Consider the following 17,301-nt stretch of genomic DNA (forward strand, 5'->3'; position numbering starts at 1 on the left):
CCCATGCGTCACAATTTCCCTACATAATAGAAGTGACTTTGTTCTAGCTCCGGACTGCCAGAGGTCAGGATAGTGTGGAAATCCAGTATTGGGTCCTTTATAGAATGGGGCCATCCATCATCTATTCATTCTTCCATCCTTTCTTCTTGCCTTAAGAAATATCTTAGAAGTGATGGGGACTCAAGAAAAGTTGTGTAAATGATGTGAGGAGTGTTCCCCACCATACTGGTCTTTCATCTTGTGCCACATCAGTGCATCTTGGTATAATCCACAGTGACTGGTCTATTATCAAAGCTTTCATAGCCAATGGCCACTGGATTTTTCTCTTAGTCATTGTCATTTTTGCCACAATAGTCCTATCTCAAAATGTCATTCTAAACCATTCTCTCACTAAGAAACATGCCTTTCTTCAAGTATATATTGGATTTATCTACACACAAAGCACTGAGTAGTGGTGGAAAGATCACAGGTTTTGTAGTCAGAAGGTGTGGCTATGGATTACACGTCTTTCCCTTTTTCATTTCTTTCTAACTTTTTTAAAGATTTTAAAAATTTATTTCTTAGCACGCGCCGGGGGATGGGGGGGAGAAGCAGGCCCCTTGTGAGCAGGTTCGATCCCAGAACCCTGGGTTCATGACCTGAGCTAAAGGTAGATGCTTAGCCAACTGAGCCACCCAGGCACCCCTGACTTTTTTATTTCTGTCAAGGGGAAATAACTACTTACCTCATCAGGTTTTTGTGAAAATCAAATAGTATATATGAAAGTGCCTTACAAACCATATGAAAGTTAATTATTTCCATTTTTGTTATTATTGACTAATTTGAGAACCATATATATCCTTTCCAATGCCTGAGTTTCTGAATTTGTTGACTATTCACAGTTATAATTTTTTCCATTGTAAATATTAGTTACGACTGTACAGAATATATATCCTTAAGATTTGCAAGTATAAGGGTGCCTGGGTGGCTCAGTGGGTTAAAGCCTCTGCCTTCAGCTCAGGTCATGGTCCCGGGATCCTGGGATCAAGCCCCACATCCGGCTCTCTGCTCAGCAGAGAGCCTGCTTCCCCATCTCTCTCTACCTGCCTCTCTGCCTACTTGTGATCTTTGTCTGTCAAATAAATAAATAAAATCTTAAAAAAAAAAAAAAGATTTGCAAGTAAAAAGTAGTGCAAATAGTTGATATGCTTGCCTTCACTTTTCTCATGTGGTTACTTTTAAACTTAAGGTAATGTATATTGACTTGAGATCAATATCTTTTATACCAAAGAGCTTTTAATTTTTTTTCAGTATCAATAGAATATCTAATACAAGGGACTGTTCAGGCACTTCAGGGAAGAGAAGGATTTAAAGGACACTAACCCTAGCTCCCAAGAAGAAATAATGTGAACATTTATTTTCTTTTCTATGTTTTTAAAAATCTGTGTTGTCAAACATCTTGAAATACTTTTTTCCCAACAAGACTCCTCAGCTGAACAAAAGGCATACAGTTGTAATGCTTCCATTTTTAGATGTTCATAGCTTCACTAGTAGTGAGTGATGAGTAAGTATTTAATTTGAAGCTTATGGCCTGATATTGTTATACAATTTTAAAACATCCACAGCATTTAATTGTTTGTCCTACTTTCCTGTCGTTGTATTATAAAAAGCTATGATCGGTTTTATTTTGCATCCTTTTCAAAAGATTTAGGCTTGAATAAAGTCAGGTACACTCAGCTAAACAAGTCTTCCCTGTTAGACTGTTTGGGTTTTTTTTTTCCCCAAGTTATCTGAAACATGGAGAAAATCCAGTCATAAACACCTGAGGTTCATGTCATTTGTACTTGAACCCATGTTTTTGGGCAACTGAAATTCATGTGACATTTGGTGGTTTTTTTCTTGAAAGGAATTTCTGCTTCAGGTAGAAAAGACTCATAACCCAAATTTCTTGTGCTCTAACGGGTTGTAAGGAGGTAAATTGAGGACATGCACTCACACACAGCACACAACACTCTACTTGAATCAAAGCCCTGACTTATGCTTGCAGGATTTCAATAAAATTATTTCTTGTTTTCTGTAGAATTTTGATTGATTAAGGTCATTCTACCCTTAATTTAAGAGGAATGATAAGAACTTTGAAAGGTCAGATTTAAAAGGTTATGAAATTTAAGGGTGACCACTTGATATTTGCTAGTGTTGAAATACAAGTTTATTAGGTTTTGCAGGTATAAGCTGAAAGATGTTGCCTCTTCTATATTGATTAGCCGTTATAAATAAAATGCAGGAAAAAAATCACAGTAATTCAGACAAAAGAGAAAAGCTTTTCTGAATGAGTAAAAATTCAGAATTATAGAATATTTTAAAATTAGATTTTACTAATTTTGATAAAATAGTAAAAGTTAGCTAAGAGAAGTCCTTAGAAAACTTAATGAATAGACAGTAATAATTTATAATTATAATATTGGTTATTTACAGTTGGGTAACTTCTAAAATTCCTGGCGTGCCTAATAACTTGCTCTAAAATAACTTTCCCCCAGCCATCTTAATTCACTTTTAATTCATCAGGTGAGTCCTTTCTTAATAATAAAAAGACAAGTTTCACACAGCTTCAGTCCTAAAATCTATCATATTTTTTGGCAAAAGTCAAAAGTTTAAGATTTTCCCCTCATATGGCTATATGTTTCATCATTTGAGTTCACTTTCACCAGCAGAGGAAATCAAAACACGAAACGTCATAGTAGAAACTCAGGGCTATATACAGAAGGGGACATTGGGAATGAGGCTGGAGACTGGAGGCTTCATTGGGGCTTTAACATGATTCTATCAGAGCTCCTTGTTCACTTTGACCTGAGAGTTGACACCTTGTAGAATCCTTTTTAAGATGTGTCGGAAAGTTTTATTCAGAGTTAAAACCTTTATATAAGATTACCTCAGAAGGAAGTCTTATATCTACCCTTAGTTAAATTATCCTACCCTTAATTTAAGAAAACTTTGAGGCTTGTATAAGGATAAAATAGATGATGGGTATGATGAATGTATATGATAATGTATATGAACATACTTTTAAACTGTAAAGCACTGGGGTACTTGGGTGGCTCAATCAGTTAAGCATCTGCCTTTAGCCCAGGTCATGACCCCAGGGTCCTGGGATTGAGCCCCACATTGGGCTCCCAGCTCAGTGGGCAGCCCGCTTCTCCCTCTCCCTCTGTCTCTCCACCAACCCCCACCTAGCTTGTGCTTGCTCTCTCTTGTGCTCAAATAAGATAAATAAAGTATTTTAAATAAAAATAAATAAACTACAAAGCACTGTAGAGATTTATATATTATGAACTGAGCACTATAATTTTTTTCATAGAGGTGCATGTTTCCTGTAATACTGTTTCCTTTCTTTAACTTAGAAATGTCAAATAAATGTGGTTAATATTTTTTTTTTAAGATTTTTTATTTATCTATTTGACAGAGATCACAAGTAGGCAGAGAAAGAGGAGGAAGCAGGCTCGCCGCCAAGCAGAGAGCCCGATGCAGGGCTCGATCCCAGGACCCTGGGACCGTGACCCAAGCCGAAGGCAGAGGCTTTAACCCACTGAGCCACCAAGGCGCCCCGTGGTTAATATTTTTTTAAGGTTTTATTTATTTGTAAGAGCACGAGTAGGGGAAAGAGCAGAAGGGGAGGCAGAGAGAGAAAGAATCTCTCAAGGAGAACCAACGCCAAGCGTGGAGCCTGACATGGGGCTCGATCCCAGGATCCCAAGGTCATGACCCAAGCCGAAACCAACAGTTGGATGTTCAACAGACTGAGCCACCCAAGTGCCCCAAATATGGTTAATATTTGTCAAATGCCTAACAGGTATCAATGAAAACCCTATTAATAATTTAAATGCTAATTGTTTTCTGCATTTAAGTAGGATCTTTTATTATATCTATTCAAATATTATTTGTTATTTTTAAAAAAATATAGAAGTCATGTATGAATACATTTTCTTTGTAGAAGATTCAAGGATGCCAAGTAATTGAGGGAAAAGTGAGAAAGGCTGTCTCCAATACCCGTTCTCTTCCTGTCTGCAGAGGTAGCCAGCATTTGGGTTATATCTGTATAGTCTGTTTTCCTTACATTCACATTCATATATTTATATGCTTTAAAAAAATAATGGGGGGCACCTGGGTGGCTCAGTGGGTTAAAGCCTCTGCCTTCAGCTCAGGCATGATCCCAGAGTCCTGGGATCGAGCCCTGCATCGGGCTCTCTGCTCGGCGGGGAGCCTGCTTCCCCCTCTGTCTCTGCCTGCCTCTCTGCCTACTTGTGCGTGCTCTCTCTCTCTCTCTCTCTCTGTGTGTGTGTGTCAAATGAATAAATAAAATTTTTTTAAAAATGGAATTATACTGCAGTTCGTGTTTTTCACTTGACAATGTATCTTGGATAGCTTTCCATGTCAGCATATATAAGTCTTCATTATTTTGGACAAATGCACAGTATTCTAGAATATCATAACATAATTTAAAATGTAAGATCCATGAGAACAGGAACCCTGTCAGTTTTCTATTCTGATGTCTCTGGTGCCTGAAACTGTAAGTAATACTGCCGTGAAAGTGCTTGCCTTTGCCTCCCCAAGTGCATGTGAGAATCCTTTTCTAAGGGAGATAGCTGGATGTATTTTTGAAAATCACATTTAGTTACCTTGTCTTCTAGTTTCTAGTGTTGCTGGTGAGAGATACGCCAGTTTTATTCTGGTTTCTGTGCAGGTAACCTGTTTTTGTTTCCCACAAAGTTCAGGGACTTCCTCTTTACCGTTAGTGTTCTGGTAGCATACAAGTGTGTCTAGACAGATGTGGGGTTTTTTTCACTCATCCTGATCAGCACTCATTGAATCTTTTAAACTGCAAAGACACAACTTTTTTCAGCTGCAGAAAACGTTTTTCCTTCTGTCTCATTGTTTTTTTTCTCTATCAACCTCTCTCTTCTCTCCTTCTGAGACTCCTCTCGGGTCAGTGTTAAATTTCTGGATAGATCTTCCATGCTTCTTAACCTTTCTCTTTCACTCTGTCATTTCATGGGATTTGGGGCAGGAAGGGAGATAAACAAATACGTTCTGTTTGCCATCTTGATCCAGTTTCCTGACATAGTTCCTTTTATCCCATAAGGCTGATTTTTTACAAAATGTCTGTCCTGTCATTTGTCTCAACAATCTGTTCCTAAAGGAACGTGAGTCATATTTTCTAGAAATCAATGAAAGGTTGATATTGCTTAATATACTTTTGTTTTACAGTCAGATTTTGGGGGGAAGATACCTTCTTTAAAAAACGCAGTGCCATTTAAAAATTAGACTCACTTGCCTTGTGCTATTGGGAGTGAGCCCAGTCGCATTAAAAAGCGTGTTGGTATCTCAGTCACTCATCAGGTCCAGGCAGCTCCAAGTGCTGATAAAGGCCTTGATGCTTCTCCAGATGTCTGTTCTAAGTATTACCTCCAGGGGCAGTAAGCAGAATATTTGGAGCTGGCACATGGTTTCTCAACCACAAAGTATGACTACAAACCAAAGTTGTAGGACCTTGGTCTTCTAGAATAATGGTTCACAAACCTACTTGAGCTTCAGAATCACCTGTGGCACTTTATGAAAATATAAATGTATGGACCCTCCGTTGGACCTGTTAGATCAAAATCCTGAAGGGAGGGGGCGCCTGGGTGGCTCAGTGGGTTGGGCCGCTGCCTTCGGCTCAGGTCATGATCTCAGGGTCCTGGGATCGAGCCCCGCATTGGGCTCTCTGCTCAGCGGGGAGCCTGCTTCCTCCTCTCTCTCTGCCTGCCTCTCTGCCTGCTTGTGATCTCTGTCTGTCAAATAAATAAATAAAATCTTTAAAAAAAAAAATCCTGAAGGGAGTGGGGCTGGGCTTCTGTATATCTTTAAAGGCTCTGGAGATTATGCTGGTATGCAGCCAAGGATGAGAACCACTGTTCTTAGAGATCCTCAGTATATATTTTCTCCTCCTGTGCCTTATTTGTGGGGGGGAGAGGGAAGCTATGCAGCATTCTTTGGTCAAATGTGTCATAATTTACTTAACTGGTACCCTCCTGCTAGACATTTAATTTGCTTCTAATCTTCTGTTATTATAAATTACTCTAATAGATATCCTGATATATATAACTTTGCATACATTCGTGGATATATTCATGGGATAAATTCCTAGAAGCGGATTTGTTCAGGCAAAGGTTATGTATGTTTGTGAATTTGAGAGAGATTTTTATTTTTGTCTGTGAAGAGACCCCTTTTAAGTCCTCAGGCATTACACTCTTAGACCGAAAATATTCTTACATCTCGGAAGTCCTTACATTTTGTTTTCATTTCTAATTAGGCCAGTACCAAGGTGGAAGTGGACATGGAGAAAGCAGAGAGCCTGCAGGTGACAAGAGGAGACTTCCTTGCTTCTCTGGAGAATGATATCAAACCAGTGAGTATGGATACTGAGTGATGGACAAGCCAAAAAAATAATCATAATTCAAGAGAAAGGTGAATGCCATTTTGCACAATATTCTGTAAGGTTATACCATACGTACTTTTAAAAACCAGGAAATCTCAATATTGGGACTGTCCTACATGAGAAACGTTTGCACATCAATGCTGGTGACTGGGTAATTAATCAGTACTTAATTGAAATTATTTCTCACAATAGGGACAGCGCCCTCTCGTAGCACTGGGTCTTGTCAAACTTAACTTTTGCCATTCAGTTGGATGTAAAATGAGATCTCATTTTGGTCTTGATTTGTACCTCACTGATTACTTACGAAGTTAAGCATCTTTCCGTATGTTTATTGGCCACATGAATGTCTTCTGTGAAATGCTATTTGTGTCTTTTGCCTATGTTTCTGCTGTATTGCTTATTCTTTACTTTTATTTGGTCTGCATAAGTTCCTTATATAGTCTTAACAATAATTATTTGTTGCGAGTATCTCCTTTAAAGACAAAAATCAATTTGTTTTAGCCCTGTCTACTTTATGATTGTTGTCTTTTAAATATAAAATAATTACTTTCAAAAGTTACTGAACAATGGAAATGACTTAATCTTTTGCTGCTGTCATTTGTAATAGCGAAAATATTAGAGCCCAGCCTGACTGATTTATCCCAAGATTTTTTTTAATGAAAATATTTTGGCTACCAGGAAGGGGAAAAACTAAGATAACTTACTTAAGTAATTAATAACTTACTTTTATTTATTGCACAGATCTGGGGGATAAAACAAAATAAAATGACAGGATAAGTAAGGAAGACTCCTACATATGGTTGGGCTGGGGGTGGTCACTGTTTCGTGGTTCAGGTTTCTCGCTGCTGCTCTTGTGAGGCTTGGACTATCTACTTGAACTTGGATTGTCTACCTATTTCCTACAGTAGCCATTCAACCAGTACTTCCTAGGCTCCTCCTTTATAACTTTTTATAGGGCCATTCAGTTTCCCATATCCAAAACAGGGAATGATAACTTTCCTCTGTATTCAGGAATCAAAAGACTAGTGTGTGCACAGACAAGAGGGTGGTCTGCAGAGTTATTTGGTGGCAAAGTAACAGAGTAATGAAACCACAGTGTATTGTTAAGAGACAGTATTACAGAGAATGATTTTTTGTGAGGTGTAACTTCTAATATTAACATCATTCCCTATGTTGGGTAATGAAAAACTGACTTTTTGAGGGATATGATAATTTTTTAAGATTTGAAAATCTCAAGATAAGTGACCCTTAGATTATGTTGGGTTTTCCTATTCTTTTCTTCACTTGTTAACCTTATGAAAACAAAATTCATTTAAGTCACTAAGTACTAACATTACTGACTCCTCTTGGTAGCTGGTTTGATGGGAGTTACAATGTGAAAGTAGAAGTTGAAAATGAAGAGGGATGTGATTGAAGCTCTAAAATGTAGCAAGCACACTTAAGATGATTATATATAGTAATTGCTTTTATTTCTATTTTCTCATACTTTAGTCTTTCAGTATAGCTCCCTATTTCTATCTCCTTATAAATCTTATATTTAGAAACCTAGGCTAACCTTGGTGCCATTGAACTTATGTCCCCTGCTACCTAGCTGATGTGGACAAGATCTTCTCATTACCATTTCATTTCCCATTTTAATCCAAGACACCTATAGTCAGTGTGAGGAGAGTATCTCCGTCTGCTGAGCCAACTGCTTCTAATTTCTAAGTCTGTGACCTCTTTTTCTCTTTTTTCTTAACAAAAGGCTACATCTAACGTACTCCTTACAGAAACAAGTACATTGAAACTACCCTTTCTCAGAGATGATGAGGGTGTGGGCTCTTGTAGAATCTTACCATAGAATCTATGTGTTTTATTCCATTAAGTCACCCAAAGTAACTCCCCTAACCACTAGGTAAAAGGATAAATGAGAAATTATAAAATAATGGGTTTTTTGTTTTTGCTTTTATTTGCTTTTTAAGCTTTTTACATTAATATGGGATATTGCTCAGCCCTTTTAGTGTGTAGGAATTACTACTCATCTTTTGTACCTTTAAGTATTTTAGTTTTTATATTAACACCCAAAATGCTTTAAATTATCCTTTTCCTCCATAGGCATTTGGAACAAACCAAGAGGATTATGCAAGTTACATTATGAATGGTATTATCAAATGGGGTGATCCAGTTACACGAGTTCTAGAAGATGGGGAGCTGCTGGTTCAGCAGACTAAAAATAGTGACCGCACACCACTGGTTAGCGTCCTTTTGGAAGGTGAGAAAGAATGAGCAGATGGCATTTAAAGTAAAAAAACAGGGGTTGTGAGTTCAAGCCTCACACTAGGTGTAGCGATTACTTAAAAATTAAAGAATAAATTAATTAAAAAAAATAAATAAATAAAGTAAAAAAACAAACAAACAAACAAAAAACCCAAAAAACTAAAAACCCACTTTTACAAAGTTATTTAGCACATTCCAGAAAAATAAATTATTTTCTATTCTAAATCTATTCATGATCTAAAAATAGTAATCCAGTCTATGTAACAATATTGTGTGTAAATGAAAATTTTCTTGGGGTAGAATGTCACTGATGAATGATAGCAACTAGTTTTCTTGTGAGATTGTATCTAAATTTCTATTACTTACTAGACTGTATGCTACCACAGAGTACTTGAGTCAAATAACTATCCACTGAGTGCTGTGTTATGTAATAGACTATATGATAGCACATAGTCCTCAATTCAATTAAATAACTATTCATTGAGTAAAATGTTTTAGGCATTGAACTGGTTGCTGGAGATACAAGGACACAGAACTCAGTCTGGTCACAAAGAAAAGACATGTAAACAAATTCTTAACTACAGAATATGTGTGTAAATGGGTGTGTGAATGCAAGTCACTTTGCCCAGGGATGATCAAAGAAAGTGAAGGATGGTGTTTAATCTAGACTTTTTGAAGGATTAGTTAGGATTTTACCAAGTAGACAGAAAAGCAGGGACATTCTATTCACTAGTTACTTGTTTAGAGTTATGATTAGTACAACAGAAAGGTTTGTTGAGTCCACATGACAGAGGGATCTAACTGCTTCCAAAGTCTGGGAGTGAGGGCCTCCTAAAACCCATTAAGCCAAGACCTGAAGGATGAGGAGAAGCTGGCCCAGCAGAGTAATTGGGGTATGTGTTCTAGGTAGAGGGACCAGCAGGTGAAAGAGGCCTGGGGAGGAAGGGGATTGAAACAGGTAGGGACATTGGCTAGACATGAAACTGAAGTAGTAGACAGGAGCCAGTTGGTACACAGTCTTGTAGACCATATTGAAGATTCAGTCTCTGTCTGAGGGACAATAGAAGCCATTTGTAGGGCTTTACGCAGTGAAGTGACATGGTAAGATTTGTATTTTCAACACATCATGAGTGCTTCATGGTAGAAAATAGATTGGAGGGTGAGAAAAGATACAGGAGAAACCAATGGTTAGAAGCAGTTGCATTAATGCAACTTAATGAAAGCTGATTGTGGTTTAAAGTTACATTGGGTAGGGGCGCCTGGGTGGTTCAGTCAGTTAAGTGTCCGCCTTTGGCTCTGGTCATGTCCCAGAGTCCTGGGGATGGAGCCCCATGTCGGGAACCCCTGCTCAACAGGGAGCTTGCTTCTCCCTCTGCCCGTCACCCTACTTTTTTTTTTTTTTTAAGATTTTATTTATTTGACAGATCACAAGTAGGCAGAGAGGCAGGCAAAGAGAGAGAAGGGAGGAAGCAAGCTCCCCGCTGAGCAGAGAGCCCAATGCGGGCTCGATCCCAGGACCCTGAGATCATGACCTGAGCTGAAGGCAGAGGCTTTAACCCACTGAGCCATCCAGGTGCCCCAGCCCCTCACCCTACTTGTGCTCTCTCTCTCTCATCTCTCTCTCTCTCTCAAATAAATGAATAAAATATTTAAAAAAAAATAAAGTAGCATAGGGTGATGGAGATAAGTAGACCCTTTTGAGAAATATGTAGGAGAGAGACTAAATGAGACTTCATTATTATTATTAGTTATAATCACAATTAAGGAAACATTCTTTGAACTGTTATTTGCTAGTCACTCTACTGGCACTTTACACTTATCTTATTTAAACCCCACTTTAATCCTCTGAGGGCATATGCTTCTGTTTGGCCTATTTGGTAAATGGGGAAGCTAAACTTAGAAATATTAAGTAACTAGATTGAATAAGGGGAAGAGTTATTCAGTATAACCGCCAGGTTTCTAGTATACATCGCCTGGTAAATGGTGCTATTTGCTAAGATTGGGAATGCTGGTGAAGAAGCAGATTTCAGGAAGAAAAATTATGAGTTCAGTTTTGGATATGTTGAGTTTGAGGTTCCTATAAGATAATTGAATTGGAAATATTAACCACCCATTGGATATGTGGGCTCAGAAGAGAGGTCTGGCTGGCAGTAACATTCATGAGTTGTCTGTATATATAGACTGTTGTTGAATCCATGGGAGTTGGGTAAGGTGGCTTACAGAAGGGGTGTAAGTTGAGAAGAAAAGGGGGCCTAGAACTGATCTCTGAGGTATGTCAACATTTAAAAACCAAGTAGAGCAGGAAGAGTAGACAAAGGGGACTGAGCAAGAAGTAAGAGGGAGAGAAAGAGAAGGAGCTCTCGCAGAAGTCAAGAAAAGTATTTTTTTAAAAAAGAGGAGTTATCCATTATATCAAATATTCCTAAGAAGCCAACAGGTAAAATATCTGTTGAATTTGGTGACCTAGAGATCATTGGTGACCCAGATGGGAGCTTGGTTCCGTGTAATGGCAATGGAAGCCAGAGGGTTTGTTTGAGGATGGAGGGAAAATGAAAAGTGAAGGGGGCCAGTGCAGATAATTTTTTGGAGTAGTTCCATTTTGAAGGGAGAAGAAGAAGGAGTGATGTTGACGGGTGTGAGTCCAGAAAGAGTTTTTTGCTTTGTTTATTAAACTGTTAGGTAGACTAAAGCATGCTGAAATGCTGTTGGACAGACTGTAGGAAAGAGGAAGAGATGGAACAAATGTGGAAGAGGATATAGACAGTGTCAAGTTCCTGAGAAGATGGAAAGGAAGAACTGGTTGGTTTATGGATGGAAGAGGGACACATCTTCCATTTCACAGAAGGGAGAGAGGAAATGTCCAAATACAGTTAAGTTTACAGATTTGGTTGCCTTTATGAGAAGGCCTAACTAAATCTTTAAAATTTTAGCTTTTTAAGGCACATTTGCTTCTATAAGGCAGCTTTTCCCTGCCCCCAATGTCATCTCATAAAAAGATCATATTTTTTGTTAGACATATGATTTGATGGAACTCATAACGTGAGTATGGATATGAATTTGAACGCACTCTATTTCTTTTTAAGAAACAAAACCCTTGCATTTTATATATTTAGCCAGAAGTTTGAAAGATTATGACTGTGAGAAAGAACGAAGGAATGTATTTCATCATACCTTAGAGAAATGCTAATCAGTTCATTAAGTTTAGTTGCTAATAAATAAGAGAAAACATGTCTGCTATAAAATTGTGTCAGGAAATGTTAATGAGCTACTAGTTGAGACCTCAGTACATTGTGGATAAACGTTTAAACTTGTTTTATTCCCTTTTGCTTAGGTTGGCTTTTTTCCCCTGACTTGCTCCTATCTTTGCACAGGCCCTCCTCATAGTGGGAAGACTGCTCTAGCCGCGAAGATTGCAGAGGAATCCAACTTCCCCTTCATCAAGATCTGTTCTCCTGATAAGATGATTGGCTTTTCTGAGACAGCCAAGTGTCAGGCCATGAAGAAGGTATCAAGATTTTTACTTTCATTTTAATCTCCAATCTCTTAGATATGGGTGTGTACACATGTACCTCTGTATCGATCTTTGTACATGTATATATGTAAAAGCCATAGCAACTATGTTCTCAAGCGGAGCTAGATTATCAGCAGAATTTGGGGGGAAACAGTGACTGTGTTTTAGGTAGATTTAACTTTGTAATACGTTCCTTTTTTTTTTTTAATTAACATATAATGTATTATTTGTTTCAGAGGTACAAGTCTGTGATTCATCCTGTAATGCATTCTTTTTTTTTTTTTTAAAGATTTTATTTATTTATTTGACAGAGAGAGATCACAAGTAGACAGAGAGGCAGGCAGAGAGAGAGAGAGAGAGAGAGAGAGAGGGAAGCAGGCTCCCTGCTGAGCAGAGAGCCCGATGCGGGACTCGATCCCAGGACCCTGAGATCATGACCTGAGCCGAAGGCAGTGGCTTAACCCACTGAGCCACCCAGGCGCCCCCTGTAATGCATTCTTATTAGCATTTCTTTATCTTTCAAATTATGGATTTTTAAAAAGATTTTATTTATTTGAGAGAGAGAGCCAGAGACAGCATGAGTGTGGGGAGGGGCAGATGGAAAGGGAGAATCAGACTCCCTAGAGAATAGGGAGCCTAGTTTGGGGCTTGATCCTGGGACCCTGAGATCATGACCTGAGCCAAAGGCAGATGCTTAACTAACTGAGCCACCCAGGTGCCCCCAAATTTTGTTTTGTTTAATACATATTACAGTTAATTTTCATTTCTTAGGTTTGTATTGACTCGACTGAAAGAAAGATCAAGTTAAAAGTATTTGAGTAGAGGGGCCCTTGGGTGGCTCAGTCGGTTGAGCATCCCATTCTTGATTTCTGTTCAGGTTATGATCTCAGGGTCCTGGGATTGAGCCCTGCGTTGGGCTCTGCTCTCAGTGCAGAGTCTGCTTGTACCTCTCCCTTTGCTCCTCCCCTTGTTCACTTTCTCTCTCTCTCTCTCAAATAAATAAATAAAATCTTTAAAGATAAAAGTATTTGTGTGGAACAAATTCATTTAGGATTTTTTTTTTTAAATCAGTGTACAAAATCACAGTGTTTGGGGTCAGTTAGGTTGACTACGTAGTTTGGGAAAGAACAGAGGTACATCATTGGAAAGATAGTCTCAAAACCCCTACAAAGGGATGGTGGTCTATTAGGACAGTCAGTCTGCTTGGCAAGTTAATGCAGTCCTCATCCTTCTTCCTTTCTCTGAGTGCCGTTTGTCACCTTCTTAATGCAGCTGCTTTGAACCATCAGTGAAAGAGCAACAGAGAATAGAATCTTAGAGCTGAAAGGACTCTAAGACCGTCTGGTCCATCTCTCCTACATCCAAACAAATGCTGGGTATGGCTTCTAGGATAGTAAGTGGCTGCTCTTTAAAAACAAAGCCGCTGATGAAAATGTAGTCACTGTTTCATGTCCCTTGGTAGCTTGTGTTCCCAGTGATACTCTGATTTGGTATACTCCAAGGCAGTGAAGAAATTATTATTATTATTATTATTTTGTATCTAGATGAAGTATTTCTTTTACTTAAATCCGATTTTTCATGCTTGATCTTTCTTAGCTGTGAAAATCAGAATCCGAGAAAAGAACTTTGAGAATTGGGGTGCTGCCTATAAAGACAGCTCCAGAGTTCTTTAAACTTGTTCTTGGGCCCCCAATTAATAAAGATGGAGGGTACGGTGACTTTAGGTTTTTTTTTTAAGGGAAGAGACTGCAGAGGAAAGATGATATTTTAAAAGAAGCAGTTTCCCAAAAAATGTAAGTTTGAGAGGCTAGCTTCTTGTTTGGTCAAATGGCAGAAGATTGTTCAAGAAGCATGCTTGAAATGGACGGAGGGGGCCAGAGCTTGAACCAGGATTCGTGTCCTGTGCACTGTAGCATCAAGGTAAATATTCTGTGGGGCGCCTGATGGCTCAGTTGGTTAAGCGTCTGCCTTTGGCTCAGGTCATGATCCCAGGCTCCCCGGCCAGTGGGGAGTCTGCTCATCCCTCTCTCTCTCCCTCTGCGCTGCCTCCTGCTTGTGCTCTCTCTCTTACTTGCTCCCGCTCAAAAGAAAATAAAACCTTTGAAAAAAGGTAAATATTCTGTGTAAAAGTCTTTGAAGTTAGTGTGAAAGAGAGGGAAATGTTGCCAGACAGAAAAAGAACTTAAATATCATAGTCCGTTTATTTTGTGTCTGAGGTGAAACCAGTAGTAGCTCTCCTGGGGAGTATCTAGACAGAATCACTAGAACCAGTAACTTCCCTAATGTAGGGTGGGGGTGGGTTTTCTTTGTTTTTTGAGTTTTTTTTCTCCCCCTCTAAAGGGAACCTAAACAACTTCTTATGGTGAAACTTTAAATAACAGCCCTTGGAATCTGTAGCCATTGAATGTAGCATTTAATTGAACAGCTAATTCTGTTCGTATTTCCATAACCCCATCCATTCCTCATACGTGTTCTAAAGTAATAGTCTCCTTTGCGGATGGTAAATTACTCCATTGCTTTTCCCCAGCTGCCAGCTGCTACCTCAGATGTACTCGGAGATGTGGGTGGAATGGTCCTAGTTTTTCTATAAAGTTTTAAAAAAGCACTTTAGGCTCCTCCAGATCAAAGCTGCTTTTGTATGTGTGAGATATTATCATTTTTATTATTTTAATCTCTTGCAAATTGACTTGAGGGGGGAAGGTAATATGTGCTGGGTTTAGAGGCTTAAATGGTTAAATTAATGGCTTAATAACTTATGATTTAATCTTTAAATTGTTAAAGCCTTTCAAGGTAGAGTTTTAGATGAGTGGAAGGCTAAGGAATAGAAAAATAAGTGTCTATACAAGCTTATTCAAAATTGTTTTGATTCATGATTCACTGTCTGGATCATCCAGGCACCCTTAAAGTTACAAAAATTATTTCCATGTCACCGGTATAATAAATTTGTATTAGACTTTTTTATTTTCTCTGGCAAAAAAAAAAAAAAAAAAAAAAAAAGTTATCCCCTGAAACTAAAGTACATACAGGAACAGAGAAAAGAATGAAGCATAGGTGTCTTAGAAATATATTAGAAATATTGCAAAATCTTTCCCTGCAAATAGTTTTCACATTGTTGCCTAATGATAGGTTGACAAAAGCCTGCGGGCTCAAACCCGTCTAAAGGTGCTAAGTCTTCCAAGCTGCTTTTGAAAATGAAATATAAATGCCATTCCTCAGTACTTCTAGTCTACCTCCCACTGCTGTTCTCTTCCCTTCATTTTTAGTGTTAGGATGGGAAGATATTTTCTTTCTTTCTTTTTTTTTTTTTCCAGAACACAAATAATTTGTACTTTTTTTTTTTTTTAATCAATTCTGGAAAGACATTTCTTTCCTTTTAAATGCTGCTCCTCCACAAAGATGCAGCTTTTCTAATCACACATACAAAAAAAGAACACACAGAAGGAAAAAAAAAGGAGTCTATATTTGTCCTTCAGTTTTCTTCTGTACTCAGATACACACACACACACACACACACACACACACACACACATATTGGGGATCACATTGGACATACTGTTTTAAACCTCCTTTTTTCACTTAATATATTATGGCTTTTTTTTTTGGTGTCATTAAAATGTATCTCAGTATTATATTAATAGCTGTATAATATTTGTTTAAACATTCCCCCTTTGCTGAACATTCAGTTTGTTTCCAGGTTTTTTCACAGTTAAATATAATATTCTATAGAACCACCAAATTAGGGAAATCACTACTCCCCATTTTCTTACTATTTATTTATTTTATTTGACAGACAGAGATCACAGGCAGGCAGAGAGAGAGAGGAGGAAGCAGGCTCCCCGCTGAGCAGAGAGCCCGATGTGGGGCTCGATCCCAGAACCCTGGGATCATGACCTGAGCCGAAGGCAGAGGCTTTAACCCACTGAGCCACCCAGGTGCCCCCTTACTAGATTTTTCTAAGAGTAGCATCATATTTTAAGGGCTGAGAACTTGGGCTTAGGTCTCAAATTGATCTGTCTTTGAATCCCAGCTCCACCACTCTTAACAGGTCTTGCAGTCGCTTAACCTATAAGCCTTTGTTGTGTCGCCTATGAAACGAAGATAATATTCAGAATTAAGTGAGATGACAATCTATGTAAAGTATCATGCAGGGCCTTGGGATATCATATGAACTCAATAAAATATAGTGGTTATTTTTACATATCATTATTACTGTATATACATTTCCGGTTATTTCCTACAGAATTAGGATTGCTAAAGTAAAAACATTAATATTTTGAAGATTTTTGATAAATATTGGTATCAAAACTCTTATGTAAAAATACTGCTGATTTCTACAGTCTACCTCTTCAAAAAGTTGTACCAGTTTACACTCAACAGTCCCATCATGTGAGTGTCCATTGCCTTGGACTCTCACTGACACTTGATGTTATTAAAATATTTTTTTTTGCAAGGGCGCCTGGCTGGCTCAGTCAGTAGAGCGTGTACCTCTTGATCTCGGGTTTGTGGGCTCAAACCCCATGTTGGGTGTAGAGATGCCTTAAAAATAAAATCTTTTAATAATTTATTAAAATATTTCTTGCCAATTCGAGAGGTAATAGATTAGCATTTAAAATTATTTCTTCAGCTACATTTTAATGACTAAGTGCTCAAGTTAAAAGATTTTTTGTGTTTTGTAATGGCAATAGTTCATGATACTCAGAAATATTATAATTCCATATAATTTTAGCACATTAATTTTTATTAAAGGGAGGTGGTCTGATTTGCTGCTTCATAGAACGAGCATCTTTATGTACCATTTTATTACTTAAACCAAGAGGGAAGAGTTTTTGTTAGTAGAGAGGGTCATTCAGCTTGCATTAATGAGTATCTTAGATTTAATTGTAATTAAGCTATTGCTTCTTGTTCACATATGGGTGATGCTAAAATACATGAAAATAGTTTATTTTCAATTAATTTAAATTTTACCTTGTACTTCTCTTAATTTGCTTAATAAATCCTTTCTCCTTGGATGAACTCCTCAACACTGCCATTATCCTCACATTGGGGGGTGGGGTGGGTGGAGATACCATATGTTCCATTAAGA

General features: G+C 38.1%; 1 protein-coding gene across 1 annotated transcript in view; it reads left to right on the forward strand.

Moving 5' to 3' along the window:
- Window positions 1-17,301, forward strand: part of NSF (N-ethylmaleimide sensitive factor, vesicle fusing ATPase) — a 151,816-nt gene that overhangs the window by 94,882 nt on the left and 39,633 nt on the right. Inside the window, exons 13-15 of the mRNA XM_047707386.1 lie at window positions 6,326-6,421; window positions 8,546-8,702; window positions 12,079-12,212. Coding sequence (XP_047563342.1) covers window positions 6,326-6,421; window positions 8,546-8,702; window positions 12,079-12,212 — 387 coding nt within the window. The remainder of the gene's footprint in view (window positions 1-6,325; window positions 6,422-8,545; window positions 8,703-12,078; window positions 12,213-17,301) is intronic.

The sequence above is a fragment of the Lutra lutra genome, chromosome 16 (genome assembly GCF_902655055.1).
Source record: "Lutra lutra chromosome 16, mLutLut1.2, whole genome shotgun sequence".
Lineage (NCBI taxonomy): Eukaryota > Metazoa > Chordata > Mammalia > Carnivora > Mustelidae > Lutra > Lutra lutra.